General features: G+C 43.9%; 1 protein-coding gene and 1 long non-coding RNA gene across 24 annotated transcripts in view; one reads left to right on the forward strand and one right to left on the reverse strand.

Moving 5' to 3' along the window:
* Positions 1-19,098, forward strand: part of Trpm3 (transient receptor potential cation channel subfamily M member 3) — an 848,188-nt gene that overhangs the window by 788,396 nt on the left and 40,694 nt on the right. For 13 of the 19 annotated variants that reach the window (XM_006985391.3, XM_006985386.3, XM_006985390.3 and 10 more), the window contains one exon: positions 4,221-4,395. In XM_006985391.3, the coding sequence (XP_006985453.1) occupies positions 4,221-4,395 (175 nt within the window). Of the gene's footprint in view, positions 1-4,220; positions 4,432-19,098 lie in introns of all 19 variants that reach the window. The other 6 variants (XM_042261850.2, XM_006985385.3, XM_016003870.3 and 3 more) reach the window with 1 other exon arrangement.
* Positions 3,173-19,098, reverse strand: part of LOC102914763 (uncharacterized) — a 119,935-nt gene continuing 104,009 nt past the window's right edge. For 4 of the 5 annotated variants that reach the window (XR_013047859.1, XR_013047858.1, XR_013047857.1 and 1 more), the window contains 3 exons: positions 18,367-18,517; positions 17,635-17,745; positions 13,874-14,044 (listed from right to left, as the gene is read on the reverse strand). This is a non-coding gene — a long non-coding RNA (uncharacterized LOC102914763). Of the gene's footprint in view, positions 3,995-4,085; positions 4,605-13,873; positions 14,045-17,634; positions 17,746-18,366; positions 18,518-19,098 lie in introns of those variants that run through there. The other variant, XR_013047862.1, reaches the window with a different exon arrangement.

Consider the following 19,098-nt stretch of genomic DNA (forward strand, 5'->3'; position numbering starts at 1 on the left):
CCCAACTTACATAGGAAAATGTGCATATGGATTTTCTAGGGAGAACAGGCCTTTTTATATATTTCCAAGTAAAATGAAAAAAAAAAGTCATGACACTCCCTTTTTTTTTTAAGGAGTGTCTCACTATGTAACTGAACCTGACTGTGTTTTACCTCCTCCTGCCCTTGCCTCCTAAGTGCTGAGACCACCACCAGCATGCACTCCACACCCAGCTGGGACTGCGGAGTTCTTTGTTGAAGAGTCCCCACCCTGTATCTTGCAGGATATTTAGCAGCATTCACACACACACACACACACACACACACACACACACACACACACACGCACATGCACACACGCACACACACACAATGCACACGCACGCATGCACACAAAGAGACAGAGAGGGGAGAACAGAAAGGGGGAGAGGGAGAGAGAGAAGAAGGGAGGGAGAGGAGAGAAAGAGAGAGAGAGAGAGAGAGAGAGAGATAGGACAACAAAGACGTTTCCAAACATTACCAAATGTTCCCTGAAACACAAAACTGCCCTCTGTCAAGAACTACAACATTAGGAGATTATTTAATCTGATAGTTATTTTTTATTACCTTATTTTAACAGATTGATTATTCAAAAACCAAACCAAGTCAATTATTTTTAAAAGTCTAGGTGGCATTTAAATATTTGAAATATCTAAAGTTACATTGATGTAGTAAGATTATCTTAATTTCTGTGCCTATCATTTTAATAATGGCATAATCACTCCAGTTTTGACTAGAATGAAACCTTACTAAGAAATGAACAGGAAGGCTTGTGATGCCTTTTCTCTACTTTTTAACTTATGAATGACTTCATTTATCAGTCAAGAATAAGTAGAAAATTTGGGGACTTTGAGTTCTTACAGAATGCTTTTAAGATAATTAGTTCAATAATTGAGTCATCAATCCAGAAGGTAGATAGAATACATCTCTAGAGTTTATCAGTGAGCCAGATGGACTGCGAACTGAAAGCTGAAGAGTCTTCCCAGATGTGTTATATACAAAGCCCTCACCTTTAGAGGGCCCTTCTTTAGTTCTTCCGCACCCAGGCAGCCCAGCGCCTTGATATCTGGAGACCAAACTCAGGATGGCCAGGTGCTCATTCTGAAATGGTTTTGTGTGTTGGCAATGTAGACAAAACCAGTGAATCAAATAAATGCCTGACAGAACGGAACTCCTTCATCCCCACTGAGTCCTGTTGATATGCAGGTCCAGGATCACTTGAAATCCTGACTCTGTTCCTTCATATTTCGTTTCTTAGGGAAATTCTATAAACCTAGGACTAACTCACTTATGTAATGTGGAATAGAAACCATGATAGTAGCTATGCTTTACTGTGCCAGGCACCATGTGAGACACATTTCAGCCCTCACTGTTCAACCCCATGGAATAGATCTTAGAACCCTCCTATATCAATTAAATAAACAGACCCTGAGAAAGACAAGGACAAGGTTCAAACTCCTGACTCCACATCCTGACCTTCCAATAACAACACATTAACATTTATGAGAACTTACCCCATAGCCATCACATTTAGTCAAAGGTAATCGCGTGATTGTTATTATTATCCCACTTACAACATTTAAAAACAAGATTAAGCAACTCACTCCAGGCCACTTAGCAAACTTTCTTTTACTTTTATAATGGTCAGGGAAAAGGGATTTTGGTGGTGGTGGTGATGATGGTGGTGGAGGTGGATTTTTTTTTTTCATGTAGCTATTTTAGGTGGGAGTCAGGATCAAAATCCAGGTTGTCTGGTACCTAAGAGCATTTGCTTCATCACCAACATGGATGTTCTCTGTTCAACATACTGGGAAGAATCTTGACATTGAACTCACTGGATAATTTAACTTTGAAAACAAAAGAAGTCCGTTTATCTTCTTATTAATGATACTCTGATCCTGATATTTTTATGACAGTAAAGACTTTGAAATAGAGAAAGCTCAGCATATGGGAAGAATATTTTTCTTTTGCTGTTTTGACCCTGTGAATTGATATTAGGAACAATCTTTTTTAAAAAAAAAAAGCTGAGAAATTGAATTGGTGCAGCTTCTGTATTTACTGGCTGAGTTTTCTTGAGTCAGACTAGCTCCACACTCTGGTGAGTACTCCCTAGTCCTCCCCTGCCCCTCTTTTAATCTGTGTGAACAAATATAACATGAAGACTCACCTGTGCTCCTTCACTGATACAACTTTCTGCAAATAAGTGATCAAAGGATTTTATAAAATAAAAGGAAGGGAGGAGATGAAACACAGACTTGGGTTTCCTATGAACCTGATCCAACCCAGCCATCTCACCCACTTAGAGACCTGCAACCCCCAACTGGAAGAAGGAAAAACAGCTAGCATATACCTGTGAGGATATGGAAAGGAGGAATCTTGAAGAAATTTCTATCTCACCTCAAGGTCTTAAAAATTTTGGCAGATGTATTTTGAAGTTGTCTTGGAAACTGATGAATTGATCTAAAATATATTGAGGCCCCTGTGTCCTAAGGCACCCAGGAAGACCATAATGTTTAAGTTACTGGAACAGGTACCATGGAATATTCTCTCTGAAGCCGGAGGCAGAAATAGGTCCATAGTAGAGTATATGCTTAGTGTACACTAGGACCTTGGTCCAATCCCCAGCACGACAGTAACAATAATAATTAAAACAACCTGGAACCTTCTTTATCATTGATAATTACCATTCGTCACTCTCTGTGGGTGGACACCCCTTACACTATACTATCCAAGAGAAGGAAGTCTTTGGTATCAGATAGTTTGACACGGGAGTGAAAACCGATCTCTGCAGCTGAAGTGTGGGAGGGATACTGACTTACAAGAGGACAAGGGGGAACTGGCCGTAAAGACTACAGAGACAGGGGTCCAATCACTGCCAGGACGAGCTCTCTTCTTCTTCTATGTCTGCTCACTCATTCACTAGTGGGGACACACAGCCTCCAGCATGCAAGATTCACACAAAGAATGAACATTATGAAGAATGAAAAGGAACTTCTCTCTCTACTTCTATAAGAAAGAGTAGAGATGGCTGTAATCTCAGCACACTAGAGGCTGAAGCAGGAGGATCACAAAGTTCCAGGCTAGCCTCATCTGCATAGTGAGTTCCAAGATACTTTGGACTCATATAGAGACCCTGTCTCAAAACAAACAAACAAACAAACAAACAAACAAACTCAAAAACCAAAAGATTCTGAAGATTCTGGTGAAGTCCCGTCTTGTGTCACATGCCTACCTCACCATGGCTGCCATGGGATGAGGTCCCACAACTAGCCTAGCTTGGACAGCACACCCACCTTTCTAGGCAGAGACGCTAGAAATGTCTCTTAAAGAAGTTTGTGAGTTTGGAGTTGTTGGTATCACCACTTAGTGTACCTTGTCAGTTTTCAGTGTTGAAAAGAAAGCAGTCGGGCAGGTGAAAAAGAAAAAACAGATGGCTAGTCACGTAGCCTCGAAACAAATGAGAGCATGGAGAAGGGGAAGAGAGGAGAGGAAGCAAAGTGGGCTTCCATCAGGAGGAGGTGAGAAACACACCCAGGAGGAGATCCATCATGTCGACAACGGGCCCTGGTCTGGTTCATGAGGCCACATGGTTTTAAGACCTGGGAAAATACCCTCCACAGTAAGCTACCCTTCAGGAGAAATATGGAAATGGGATGATTCTGTGATAGCCTGGTCCACGGCAGAGAATCAAGCAATGTGATGGGCTCCCGTTTGCTCTGCCCTAGGTCTATTAGTAAGCCCTTATTTTTGTGAGCTTTCCAAGTCATGTTAGCCTCTTAGAATTAAGAGTAGGAATATACTGTTCTGCACTTGTTCTTAAAAATAGTCCAACTATCCCAATTCTAATTTTCCTAAGAAAAAAGAAACCAAAACAAACCACTTACCTTCTCTAATAACTGTTGTTGTTGTTATCGTTGTTGTTGTTTAAGTGAGAACCATGTGGAGAACCCAAATTCTGAGGAATAGTACTCTTGTGCCTAAATGTAAATATATCCCATAGTCAGCCATAAAAATGAAAGGGCTCCATTATGTGTGCACTTGTAAAAAAAAAAAAAATTAGCAACTTACCTTAGCATTCAGCATGTAGAGGTCAGCTTTGGTAGTCCAGTTGTCCTCTTAGCTGGGGATTCCTTCAATGTCAGCATTCACAGGCACCTTCAATCACATGGCTTTTCTTTTATTTCTCCTTCTCCACCCTTCCAGATGATAGACATGATGTACTTTGTCATCATTATGCTGGTGGTGCTGATGAGCTTTGGGGTCGCCAGGCAAGCCATCCTCTTTCCCAATGAGGAGCCATCTTGGAAACTGGCCAAGAATATCTTCTACATGCCATATTGGATGATTTATGGGGAAGTGTTTGCAGACCAGATAGACCGTAAGCAAGTTTATGATTCTCATACACCAAAGTCAGGTATTTAACTTTGATTGAGTCACGTCTTTTCCAAGTCCATTTGTTTGTCCTCAATAAATGGCTCAAGATAGAGGACCGATTCCTAGTTTGCTATCTTGGTGGAAACAATCACTGGAGGTGAATATGCTATGTTAGCAAAGTAGCCATCAACTATTTCTCCAGGTATGACCTTCCTAAAATACAAATGGACATCTAGTATACCAAAGTTGATACAAAAAATGAACCATTTTAAATGATATAAGTTTGTGTATAACTCAAACTCTTAAAACCAGGTTTTTCATATTTCATTACTGGGAATATATTATGTCAAAACTACCCACTCCTATCCTAGCCCTCGGCTTGCTAGGCTTTAGAAAATAAATTCCTTGGGCTTGAGTGTAGAACAAATAAACAATTCTCAATTTCATCATTAGAATTCAAGATTAAGGGCAAACATCTGTATGGTATTTTCCTCATGCTAGAAACTATTCCCCAACATCCTTTCTCATTCTTAAGTGCTATTGAGACACAGATGAAGCCAGAATTCATTACCAAGAAGTATGGAAAATGCCTGTAGGTCATAGACCGAGTTGTTCGTGGTAAATGCCAGGGTGGGGGTATCTATATTATAAAATGATTTAGTGTGGACCAAGAGCCAGCAGCCCCCAGTACCTTCAGCCTACAAGATACTGAGTCTCTGCAATAAACAACTCCTTTTGTGTGGAGTTGGAGGATAGTTGTAGTCCAGAAGTCTGTTCCAGGATTTTATTTGGACCAAATGTCAGGGCACACCAGGCATCAGGAAATGACTTCAGAAAGCATCAGGGAAGAAGCATGTTTCAGTGTGGAGTTGAATCCCAGGCGCAGCTCTTTCTCATTTTCCCTGAGGAGTTTAGCTCTGAAAATAACAACCCTCCAACACTGTTGAATTAACATTTTTTCAGACATTTTTTGCTGACAGGCCAGCCATCTGAGCCCTGGACTGTGAACACGGATTAGGGTCACATAACCACATAGCTTAATGAGTGGGAGTAGAGTCTAGTCAGCACCCCACTCTCCCTCCTCATCCCAGGTAGAACAAGGCCTAGGAACACAAGGACAAAAGACATCTGAGCTTGGAAGTCCTCAGGCCTATGAAGACCGTGTGTATCCTGGCAACAAAACACAGCAACACGTCATTTTCCCTCCATGATAGATTTTGAACAAATATGCTTTCCTTCTCACAACACGTTATCTGAGGCTCTGAGGCAAGCAAGACTTTTTGGAACACCTAATTGGAACAAATATTTGTTCCATAAGACTTAGCCAACTCATGGAGGGAGAATTTTAGCTCCACCCTCCGGTTATAATATCTTTGGCTGACAATGTGCAGCCTTCAGAAGGCAGTCTCCCAGAGACAGGAATTTCCTGTCGAGAGCATCCTTTCAAATGGTCCCTACAGGCAAAACAACACTTAAAAAGCTTGCTATGATGATCCTCCTCAGAGACAAAGCATGCTATTACACACACACACACACACACACACACACACACACACACACACACACACCTCCCCTGGAAATTGCTTTTCCACTTTGCTACATTATTTTGCCTTTTCAAGTTGTCCCTTTTTCTCCCAGAATGAGATGAAGCCCAAATGTGCATTTGAACAATGTAGTGAGGGAGAGAAGGGGAGGGAGAAAGGGGGAGGGAGAGAAAGGGGAGGTATGGATGTATTTTACAAATGGGATTCTGTCTGTCCCTCTACAAGTGGCCATTTATTGATGTTGTACTATGGGCCCAGCCTAGTGCAACAAACACCATCATCTGCTGAATACGAGGATTTAGTATTGCTGTTTTCAAAGAAGGGCTGATTATAGTTTAGAACTTGAAATCTCCCCACCACCCCCAAAGACAGAATAGAGGTGTTTTGTGTGACTGAAGGATGAAAATAAATTCCCCCGCTCTGTGAATTAGATCTGTGGTGCGCTATGTGTGTGAGGATAAATCTTGACCCCAAATCCCCAAATATAACTGACCTAGCCTTAGCTGGATACAACCTTCTTGAGACCCTGCCCTCTTCCTCTGTGATCTGAAGTTGGCTGCGATAGCAGAATCTGTTCTAAGCTAAATCAGCCAGTTTTCTGTCTAGAGTGCTAAAGAGTGCCCGTCCTTTCTCAAATGGATTTAGATGACTGTCCCCAAATCTCAAATAACATTTGGCCAAGGTCACCGGACATCACTGTCCTATTACTGACTCAGTGGCCTATACTACGGCACGAGCTGGGTGCAGTGGAGATTGGATGCCTACCCCCACCTGGCTCTCGAGAACTGCACAGGAGAACCAGTACCAAACTGTTTGAGAAAGGTACAAATCATTTCTGCTGCCCCGCAGTGTGTGGCCTTCTCTCTGTGCCGTGTCCAGGTTGGTGTGTGAAGCATGTTTTCAGGCTGATTGGATCTCATATCCACCCGGACCCGCTGCCCTCCCACGGTCTACCAAGTCCATGCTGTGGATGTGCCCTGTGTGGCCCTTTCCAAGTGCTGCTCATTCACACACACCTCAGATGGCTCATTCCTAACTTGATGCACGTGCTCCATATCTAACTCTGGTTGTTTCAATTTCTGCGTTGCTGGACCCATTTCATGTTGGGGGAAATGATCTCTTTCTTAACTGGGACTAATGGATGGGAATGTGCAGCGGGGCCTTCAGAATGGGTTAGTCATACCAACGTCACACCTCAGAGTGGAGAACAGCTAGAATGCCCTCACTTTCTGGAGGCGGTGTCCTCTAACTGTAGCTTTTTTGGTATATATTTCATCTACTTTCCTATTATCTTAGATTGAAATTACCTAAAAATCCAGATGATAGGATGAGACCTGTACAGTTACTTTCCAAATGTGCTTAAAAACTTAAGAGAAAAAAAATGGAATCACATTTTTAAAAACCACAAAATAACAAGTACATTTGCCATCTAAGCCATAGTGACCTAACACAAATGACAGACCAGCCTTAGTCTAAATTATCTGAGAGGATAGAGTTTGGCTTCAGGCTTGGCAGCAAAGCAGTGCAAGAATATGATTAGAGGTAGAAGAGAATGAAAAGGAAGAGGCAGCAACCATTTTGCCACGGAGGCCAGGCCTCATGCTGTCCTGAGTCGTGTGAACTGACCTTGCTGTTGTTGGCTAGTTGGTTGGTCAGTTGGTAACTGAGTTTTATTTTACTTGCTTTGTTGTTATTGTTGTTTTCCGGATAACTTGTAATTGATGTTAAATACTCATGTTACATATATATTACTTTGCTAAGCCCAGCTACGGGCTACCATAGTGACTTGGAGTCTGGGATGTTCAATATACCAATATGGGCCAATGGCTGTAGCTCAATGGTAGAGCGTTTGCCTTGTCCACAGGCGGCTCTGGGTTCGATACCCGGTTCCACAAAATAATTAATTCATTTAATTACATTCAATACACCAATATCCACTACAACATTCTTCTGGGAGGTCTCATGAGGGTGAGCCATACTGTATGGCCTCCGAGGGCTAGTCATGCCCCACAGGTGTTTGGGTGGAAAACCCATTTAAAAACCAGAAGAACAACAGAATAAATAAGTAAATTCCTAGCAGTATCCACACCAAGGCTGGAGTGAAATTAAACTTGAATGGCTTTTCATGCGCTCAGAGATCGGGTTTGGTGGGTGGGGTACTTGGAAGTTCACCTTTATTAGCAGAGGAGACAGGGTGGCTCCATGTGTTCTGACCTCTCGCTGGATGGGGCTGCTTCTTACTTACAAGGCATCCTGCTGTAGATTCAGATTCCTCAGGCTGTACCGAGGCAGGAGAGAAATGAATCATGCTCTTGAATGCATTAAATACGGGTCTAAATTTAGGCCTGCTTTCTGCCTCTCTGGGTATTTTTACAAGTTTAGATAGTACTGTGAAAGCAGAATGTCCAGGACTTGCTTTCTACCATGACAACTTAATATTACCTAGCCATTTCCACTCTGAATTAAATACCCAATCTTCTTAGTGCATGGGTCATTTTTTTTCTTACTGCCTGGGGCTTTTTCATCTGAAATTAATAGGTAATCAGAAGAAGGAGAGGGTTTTTTTTGTTTTGTTTTGTTTTTGACTGATTGATTGATTGAATACAACATTTCGCTATTAAAATAACCCTTGCTCTTTGGTATCCAGGTTGTCTCTATGGTCTTGACTCAAACAAGGGTCAAGTATGTGTATGACAAGCTCAAGGACTGCCCTGAATTACTTTTCTGTCTCCAGTTAATTGTTCCTCGAATTGGGTGTGGAAGCAGGGCAGCTCAAGTGTCTGAAATACACTTTCGATGGTGGAGCTTAGAACATCCGGAGCAAGGATGCCCACTGGTATGCTTCTCAGCCATGTAGTCAAGCTCAGTCTCAGCTTCTGTTTAGGCTTTCAGACTGACCTCTAATGGCTTCAGAGCACACGGATACCTAACGGCTGTAGCATAGGGTGCATTGCCCGACCAGGAAACAACAGACTCTGGGAAAGCAAAGCTTGGGCCAGTGCCAACTTTGGGGAGAAGGGGAATTGTTTCATTGGGTTGCATTTTCACAAACTGCTAAGGAAGCTGGCCAACACAGGGCTGTCTCTGGAAAAGTCAGCTCACGCTGTAAAGAATACCCACGTGACTTGTTTGCCAACTTGGGCTTGTGAGAGTTACAGAGAACAGGGCTATCTCTGCATTAGGTCACTGCTGTGACCTGTATGGATTCCGCCATCATGACAGCCACTGTCATTTGCTCACAGGTTGGCCTCTGTTTAGAATCCGTTCCTCATTCAAAGGGTTTTTTTTGTTTTGTTTTTTTTGTTTTGTTTTGTTTTGTTTTTTCCTGCCTACGAGCTGAAAAGCAAAGTCTGGAGACAAACATACAGAGACATTGCCTCCGAGGAGCTTACAGTTCAGGAGGGGCAAACTGCCATTGACAGCTATGTGCCGAAGCAAAGCTCAAAGAGGAAGTCAGTCAGTTACACATGGAGTAGGAGCATGGGTGCAATGGATGAGGCCTTGCAGGGAAGAAGGCTGCATCTCAGAGCCCTGAAATCCGAGCAGATGTGTACTAGGCAGATGGGAGCAGGGGTGTGAAGAAAGAATAGCATTCCAAACTGAGACCCAGAGTGGCAAGCTCCAGGCACAAAAAAAAAAAAAAAAAAAAAATTAGTATGGCTCACTGTAGAGTGAGAGGTAGGAGACAGGAAGTAGGACAGATGGGTCTGGAAGAAGAAGGAGAGGGAGATCCTGGGGAGGGAGGGAGATGGGAAGTGAGGGATGAAAGAACATCCCTGATACAGTAGTGATGGAAAAGATGGGAAGCATGAGACTGGAGGAAGGGAAATTAGAAAGACCTGAGCCTGAATCAGATGGTGCAGAGGATATAGAAGATGTGGGTAGGGATTCAAAATTAGGGAATTGGAGCTTGCCCTGAGATCCCTGACATTGTCTAAAGTATAAAAATCATTGAGAAACTTGGAAAGATAAATATATCTGGGGCTGGTGTCCCACTGGGGTTGGATTGAGTTTGTAGATCCTATAGAGAGTCCAGGGAAGCCAGGAAGCTCCATAGGATGAGCTGAACTACGAAACGAATTAAATTTGAAAAGCAGGACTGAAAAGACGGCTCCGTGATTAGCATTTGCTGTTCTTGCAGAGGGCCCAAATTCAGTCCCCAGCACCTACTTCAGGCAGCTCGCAAACTCCTGTAGCTCCAGTTCCAGGGGATTTGATACCCTCTCCTGGCCTCCGGGGGTACCTGCATCCATGCTCTACACATACAGACAAGCAGGCACATACACGTACTTATAAATAAAGTCGATTCATTAAAAAGAGCTGAGTTGGAAATGCACACTTTAGGATCAATGTCCTTTCCTGTGAAAGTCGTGATGGATGAGCACAAGTAGAGAACACAAGTAGAGAAGAGAGGCTGGCGTAGGATGTGAGGAACAGAGTCGCGAAAGTGGCAAAGAATACCAAGAGAAAAGGGTCTGCTAGCTGGACGTTTACAAGAGTCGTTGGTAATTTTTTGCCAAGAATTTTCATTTCTGTGCTAGGGTTCCAGCCTCTCCTGAGATGGCTAGTTCTCTAACCATTTGAAGAGATCTCTCTTCAAAGGCTGGTTACTCTAGTACCTTAAACAGAGCTCTTTTGATCCACCCTGGTTGGCATGACTCCAAGCCCATATATTGTCTACCCTATCAAGACCCCTCCAAGTTAGTCCTAGGTAGCCTCACAGAAAAAAAATTCCAGGGGTACAATACATCTTAAATTCCCGTAGCTTTCTCCTAAGCCTCTACACTAACCCCCCAAAATTTGTAATGAGAAGAAATATTGAGTTCCCATCTGGCTATGGGAACTATTTTGTCACCTAATTGCTAATTTATTGGTAGGGAAAAGCAATATAAGAAGTATTTGTCCTTTTTAATAAAGACAAGTCAGTACACTTCCTTAAAAGTTATGTTTTATCTCGTCCTCTTTAACAAGTACAAAAAATTATCTTAAAAAGTAGGATTTGGTTAGGGCAAGAGAAGCCTCCAAAATCAGCAGCAATGATGGAGACCAAACCAGCAGTAATGACCTGCAGAAAGAGATTATGTGTGCGTCGATAAAGCAGAAGCAAGTTTACTAAGGATGCTTTGAGATAAAACTAGCGATTGTAAAAGAACACCAGTTCTCCTTGCTCTGCCTAGCTGTGATGGGCTGCAGGCTAAGAAAAGTAACCACTGCATGTCAAATAGTAGAGACACATGCATGGAGGCAGGGCAACCCCAAATGATGTTAAATGTACCATCGTCTATAATCATATGGGGAAAAGGGGGAATACAAGGATCTAACCCAAGCTGTTGGACTTTGTGCCTGGGACATCAAATTCAGTCCTAGCTACCATCTCAAAGAAAGCATGAGTGAGCTAAGCCAGTGAAGGGCAGCCCCCAACAGGGTGAAGAGAGGTTGCAGTTTGAGGACAGAGCAGGATTTGAGCTCTTTACGCTGGAGAGATGAAAGAGAATATGCCAGGAGTCTCTGGATTTTCCAAGTGAATCTCTAGGCATACCATAGCCTGGGACCCCAAATCTGAGTGTGTTTTGGCCAAGAATCCTTTGAAGTATGAAAGGACTCGACTTAGGACAAAGGGAATGCCTTCTACAGAGAACATGTAAGATTTATGCCCCGCTAAAGATGTGACAAAAAAAAAAAAAATCACATCTGACAGGCTGTTGATTTGCTTATCATTTTCCCTCCTTCTGTGACTATATTGTCTTCCCTCCCCCTCCCCAGTTCACCGCACCCCCACATTTCCCATTTCCCTCTTTATAACACCTGTGTCCTGCTCTCCCTGTCTCTAGAGCTCCTCCTCTCCACAGAGCCCTCCATGGTCCCTCTTACCTTCCTGGCTTATACAGTTACTCCAGGTTTTCTACTCACATCTAAAGATTCTGAGCTAGAAACAAATAAGAGAGAACATGCAGCCTTTGCCTTTCAAGGTCTGGGGTACCTCACTCAGAATCGTATTTTCCAGTTCCATCTATTTACCTGTAAACTTCACAATTTCATTTTTCTGTATAGCTGAATGGCATTCCATTGTGTAAATGCACCCCATTCTCATTATCCATTCATCAGTTGAAGGACATATAGGTTGTTTCCATTTTATAAGTATTGTGAACAGGGCAAACTTTCCCGACGACAACAAAAAGCCTACATTTTTATATTCCCAGATAAATCATTTTATTTTTGAAGGGAAAACAATAAGGTGAGGAAACAAGGTGGTTCTTCTTTCATAAAATGGAGTGTGCACGTTACAGAAATGGCAAGGAGAAGCCAAGCATGGCGATGCAAGGCTGCAGTTCCAGCACTCAGGAGGCAGAGGCAGGAGGACTTTGAGTTTGAGGCCGCCTGAGCTCTAAAGTGAGAGCTGTCTCAAAACACACGCGCATGCACGCACACACACACGCACACGCACACGCACACGCACACGCACACACAGACAGAGAGACAGAGACAGAGACAGAGACAGAGACAGAGACAGAGACAGAGCTAACTTGATGTATAATCTCATAGCACATTAATAAACATAGGCAACCAGTTGGCAATGTGGTGGATACCATTAGTTCACTGTCCAGGTTCCCTCTCAGCCCCTTTTCCAGGTCTTGCACCCCCCCCTGTTTCCGTAGTCTCCAATTCTGGGCTCACCTGCCACATTCAGATAACCACCCCAGAATGCTTGCAGTCTCTTCATTACCCAGAGAACCTAAGGTGACCTGAGGGTTGGGGTATCCCAGGGAATCCTGAGCCCTGCTTCTACCTGTTAGATGCGGGGAATGGAAAAGCTTAGTTATTTTGACTCTTGTTGAACCCCCAAACTCCCATCCTTAAGCTGCATAATACCTTCCTGAATATGAGGTACAACCCATGCCCTGGAGATCCCAGTGGGATCAGGTGTGGGCTCAGGCTTTACCTTTTTTTTTTTTTTTTTTTGCCTTTTATCCCCCCCCCCTTTCTGCTTCCACTGTGTGTATTCTCTTTAGTAAATAAATCACACTCATTTTAATGCTTTCCTGGGTGATGCTGCTGGAAGAAGCCAGCCTGAGATAGGCCCTGAGACTCTAAGTCTCCTCAGCTAAAACTCAAATTATTCACACTGGAGACTCCTTTCCAGCAAGGTGGGAAACCATGAGCATCCTGGATTACATATACAGCAGATGGCTGATCCAGCCACCCACATTTACAGTGTGACAATCATCTCCCCCATTCCCCTCTTCTTAGCTTTGTATTGGTATAACAAAATCCCCAAGGCTAGGGACTTGACAATAAAAGAGATTTATCTAGGCATGGTGATGCACACCTATTATCCCAGCACTTGAAGGTTGAAACTGGAGACTCACAAGTTTAATAAAATCCCTCTAAGAGAGAGAGAAAAGCAAAGAAAAAGGGGAGGGAGGGAGGGAGGGAAGGAGGGAGGGAGGGAGGGAGGGAGGGAGGGCTTGTGTGCTCAGCTCTGCAGCTTCATGAACATAGCAGCTTGACACTGGCATCTTCTGGGCTCTGGTAAGGGCTTCATGATGGATGCTGTCATAATGGTGGGAACGTGTGAGGAAGAAATCACATGGTATCACGAGAAACAAGAGACCAGTGAGGAACCAGGCTGGCCCTGCTTTATCAATCTCCACTCTTGAGAGAGTGAACCCACTCCGCATGACTGCCCAAAGGGATTATTGTCTCCAGAACCTAACTACTTTCCAGTGGGCCCCAGCTCTTAAAGGTTTCCCTATCTCAACATCACCATACAGCATACCAAGCCTCCAGTACATGACTTTGGAAGGTCAAGTCACACATAAGTTCCAGCATTACAGAGCTGTGCGTGGTGGCACAGACCTGAAATCCCAGTAACTGGGGAGGCTGTGGAAAAAGTAAGACCCTGACCCAAAAGGAAAAGAAAAGGCATTGCATCATGGCTGACAGAAACATGACTGCACCCTCTTTAATAGTTGAGATCAGTAGCTGTAATGCAAGGCATGATGTTCCCAGGAGTCTCTTCAGGAAGTCATACTTGAAGCTGAAATAGCCACTCCAGTCTTAGGATCTTTTATTCTGCATTCTTAATTTCTTGATTTGTACCCACAAGGCCTGTGAGGAAATAGGGAAATATTCAGACATAGTCCTGTCTCTAAGGAATTTGTAAACCAGGCCAGGCTGGTGTGAGTAAAATTTTTCCAGAAATGACAAGATGTTGTCTCAGGGTAATATGGTCTCTGTTATAGTTTGCCATGTTACCATTGTAACCCCCAAAGTAGCCCAAGACAATCAGTAAACCAGTGTGTGTGACTATGTGTCAATAAAACTTAATTTACAAGAGCAGAAGGCAGGCCAGATCAGCCACACAGACTGATTAGACTCCTGGGTAAGCCAACAAGCCATGCAAGTATATTGGTTTCCTCCCTACAGCGGCCAGTTGAACTCCAGCATGGAGTCAGTTTCCTCACTACTCAAGGTGTCTCCAAAGGCATTAGATGTGCTTACTTCCTAGGAATGTGTTAGCCTACTGCTTCAAATAAAATGGCCCAGCAAGGAGGACATCAGTTGTTACCAGGGTTCATGTGTGTGTGAGGAAACCACACAACTTCTGAAGTGGATCTTGCTCCCAGACCACAAATACAGGGAAGCTGATGTTTACCTTATAATTCCATTTATTTCTACTTTGAATTTATGCTCTTAAAAATGGGGAGGAGATCACTGTCTGAGGCTGTGGACTATGGGTTAGGATAGGTGGGGCAGGATGCAGGGCTAACTCATCAGTCCATATAGCTTCCTGCTGAATGTCAGTGTGACTCTTCCAGTCCTGCAAAGTTAGAGTGTTTCTCCACAGTCCCAGATTCTAGAAACTTCCTCTCCCAGAAACTCTGCTACTTGTCACAGAACTCCCGGGATCATGCAGCCTGGTCCCACAAAAAAGCACAGGTGGATTCACTCTCGTCCTCACTCACATGTGTGTGCAGACTCCCATTTCTCTCTCTCTCTCTTCTGTAGCCCTGCTTCAGCCAGGACATTTGAATACACTCCCCAAATCTTTCTTTCTGTGTTCCCCTCTACAAACATTCCCAGGTCTTGGGGAATTGTAAGAGAATAGTCAGAAAGATACACAGGCTCTCTCTGGGTTCTCAATGATAACTCTCCTGTCCATGAAATTGTGAGAACAGAGCTAACACCCGTTCAAAAGACAGGACGGGAAAGTGATGGCTTGTCATCATCAATGTCCATGAGGAGTTGGCTTCAGGACTTCACCTTGTCCTGTGGCTCCCCAAATCCACAGATGTTCTGGTCCTTTATATAAAATAACTTAGGTGCATCCTCCCTTATACTTTTAGTCATCTCCAAATCGCAAATACCCAGTACAGTATAAGTGCTAAGAACACGCTTATTCTCTCTAATTTAAGGAATAACATGTCTGGTACAGACACTGGTTTCTTTCAAGTAGTTTCCTTCCATTTCTGGTTAATGCAGAGCCCTCAGAAACAGTGAGCAAACTATATCTCAAAATCTTATCCCACCACATTAGTTTAGCCATCTTGTAATTAAAAACTGGGTATTCGCAATAAAAATAAATGTACAGGTTCCTGAATACTGTGCATAAACTATGCTTCTAAGGAAAATTACATGTGAAGAATTATGATCTGTAGCCTTTTCATCCTAAATCATTTCTCTGTATGGCTACAAGTGTTTTATAAATTCAAGGGACAACAGTGGTTCTAGAATATTCTTCTAGAACACTCCTGTGATAGAAGTGTGCTATCTGGTACCATAACTGCTGGTCTCCCATGCTTCTGAGTACTTGAAATGTGGCCAGTGTGAATGAAGGACTAAAATTTCTATTTTGTCTCATTTTAATTAATTGAGATTTGAACTTGAGCAGCTGTATATCATGAGTGGGTGCCATATCGGACAGCTCAGCCCTAGAACAAAAAGCTTCCTTTAGTATGCCAACTCCCTGGGAGCAAAAACCACGTCTATCTGTTCACTGTTGTAGCTTCAGTGGCTCAAGCTGTGTCTGGCACAAAGTAGCAACTCAGTCTCCAGTGCGTGCTTAAACATCCCGAAGCAAGACACAGAGAAAAGCAGTGTTGTCGACTGCTTTAAATAATCAAACAAACAAGAAGGTTTCCATGAACAGGCCCAAGGAGCTAGAGAAACCAGGGTGCCTGGAACGTCAGTCATGACAATGGAAAGGAACTGCAAACTGGCAGGCATGATCATGGACTCATAACACATGCATGCTTGGGGTAAAGAGTCAAGGGGAGAAACATCCTGAAAGGGAATCCAGGGGTTGACAACAACCTGAAACTTAGCTGAGTCTGTTCTTTAGAAAATTACAGCCAGATTCCAGAAATATATCCAGGACAAAGCCATCATTCTAATATAGACACAGAGATTAGTTGTTGGACATCTGTAAAGAGGTGAAAAAATAGGAAGTGAGAGCGGAGGGCCTTCACTGCGAGAGCGCTGAGAAAGGGAGAGAGTGTGTGTGAGCTCAGCAGCAGGAGAGAATGGGCCCTGCAGAGTCCCCCTGCTCCGAGCTGTGCCACACTGGAGGTAATTGCTGTACATCCTGTAACCACAGCTTTTCCAAACACACAGTGTTCTGACCAAACACAGTGAGGCAGATGGTTGATCTCCTCCAAAAATGGAGCCAAGGACACCCATTTTGATTTTTAACCGATCTGCATGAACAGCATCCAACAAATAGACTGAGCTGCACACAGGTTAACAATTAGCAGACCTTCCCAGCAAGCACCTACATTAATTGTCCTAGAATGTGACAGAGTCCACAAAAGCCTGAAAGCAGTGTGTAAGGAAGGAAGGTGCCAGAGATTTGGGAAGATAAAGTCCCCTACAGTTAGATTTTAGGCCACCTTGGCCAAGGGATGTTTAACTGGAACTTGCTTGCCTTTGGGCCAAGTGTTTGGTCTCTAAAATATCTGGTGCCTGGTTCAAGACGAGTCCTGTTTAGAAGACACCAGTAGTTTCTGGTCAAATATAAAATTTTGAGTCTTTGTCTTAGTGGCATCTTCAGTTCTGGTAGATAACTATTTCTTGATCTGGGTGGTAGTAACACTGGACATATATGCTTTATGGGTCCTTCTATGAGGACATTCAGTCTCACCATCTAATACAGGAAAGAATGCAGGGAACCGCCTGCTATTCCCAGTTTGAATGGATCCATTCAGTGATACTGAACACTTCCGCATGTCAGGCTCTCTGCCAGAAGCTGGGGTTAAAAAAGGACTTTACTTCTTTGCCTTTGAGGAACACTTAATGGAGAAGATTGGCGTATCAGCAGAACATCACAAATTGGTGTGATTTATTGCCATAGAGGTGACTTATAAGGACTTCACTCAAAAGAAAGAGGAATACACTTTAATTTAGCAGGAGCTCAGGGAGCCACAGCAAAGCAGAGGCAGAACAACGGGCGGTCAGAGGCATTTGCCTGGTAATAAGAGGTAAGCAGGGTTGTGAATGGTACTAGGAGTTTGTCAGACAGATAAACCATTCTAAAGAGAAGACTGTCGTGTCCAAAGTGAGAGACAGATGACAAAGCATGCCAGGTGTTAGCATATGGGGCTGGAAAGAGCAAAGACAGGAGGTCTCCACACTCTGCCAGCCAGGAACTAATCCCCAGACTAATTCCACACACAAGGCACTCCCAGGCCTCCTGAGCCTACCCTGGTTCGATGTGTTGTTTTCGTCTGGTTTCTTACGTGGCCGCTTGCTGCACTATCTGTTTTTAGGGGAGGAGCTGGGGCCAGAGGCTGTGTCCATCTTTTCTACTAGCACTTGAGGGAATGAACAGAGATGAGGTTAGGAAGACAGATTGCTAAGAAACACACTACATGCCAAGCTAAGAAATTTGGGTCTTTTCACAGTTCATCTTGTGTAGAGCCTCTTTGGAAGTGAGATCTCTAACTTACAAAAGCCAAGTGAGAGAGGAATGGGGGCCGGGGGAGGGGGGAGGGGGGGACCATGGCTAGAAAATACACTACCCATGCTCACTTCAGGGAAGCCAGAGAAGGCAGGCAAATGCTCTTGGTTCCAAAACTCCCCTGACGGAGGACTAGCAAGCTTCCCTTCGAAGAGCCAGAATCCCCTGCCCAGGTCAGACCTGCAGGCTCCTCTCTCTCTTTATTTTAGTAAAGTACTTGCGTGTTTAATCTTAACCCTCCAAATAGCTGAAATCAGCAGACAGGGAAGGAGAGCTGGAAGCCAGACAGGAAATGTCGCAGCAGATGGTTCAGCCTGGATGAAGCAGGCTTGGAGCAGGCAGAGGGCAGCATGAGGCAACTGTGTGGCTGCGTGGCAGGGAGCGGGGCCGAGGCTTGGTGGTGATGAAAGGGCTGGGCCTACATGGCAATTTCCCCGAGCACCTTGCCAGATAGCTCACCTTCTCCAAAACCCACCTTTGTGCTGCCGACCGTGCGTTGCTAACGTCTGCTTGAAGTATCAGGATGACTTGCAGCTCCAAAGCCCTAGCCCCGAGTTCCTCCACAGAGCACCATCGCCAGGTCAGCATGCCTGCTCCTTCCGCATTCCACCTTCTCTCTTCCGGCCCTACAGGGAGAGGGGAGGAAGAAGAGCCGGATGCATGCCTGTATCTCTCTCTCCATCCCTTGCCCTCCCTCTTCTGCCCCTCTTCTCCCTCTCCCTCCCCCCTCGCCTTTTGCTTTTTTTTATTCTTAGTCCATCCTTTGTCAACCTACAAGTACATCAGACATGTACCCCACAGGAAACTCACAGGTTAAAAGTGTCTTAGGACTGCCACAAGACGCTGAAATATACCCAAAGAAGCTTTCTTGTGACCACAGAAAAATCTCCCAGGATCTGGGGTTATAGGACACTCTCTAGTATGTTCAAAGTTATGGGTTCCATCCCTAACGCTGCCAAATAAATGATGATAATGATGATGATGATGGCCTCCCAAAGTTCAAATCCATTTTATTGATCCTCAACCATGGATAATGTGGCCCCTTACCCACCCACCCACCCCCCAGCAAAGGGATATCTGGCTTAGAAATTTTGTTTTTATTATTTTTTTAATTTCATTGAGTTTGTTCTTTGACAATTTCATACATTTATAGTATGAAATCTGATTATGACCCCTATCTCTCCCCACCTCTATTATTTCCCTGTGT

Source organism: Peromyscus maniculatus, chromosome 1 (assembly GCF_049852395.1).
Source record: "Peromyscus maniculatus bairdii isolate BWxNUB_F1_BW_parent chromosome 1, HU_Pman_BW_mat_3.1, whole genome shotgun sequence".
NCBI classification, from domain to species: domain Eukaryota; kingdom Metazoa; phylum Chordata; class Mammalia; order Rodentia; family Cricetidae; genus Peromyscus; species Peromyscus maniculatus.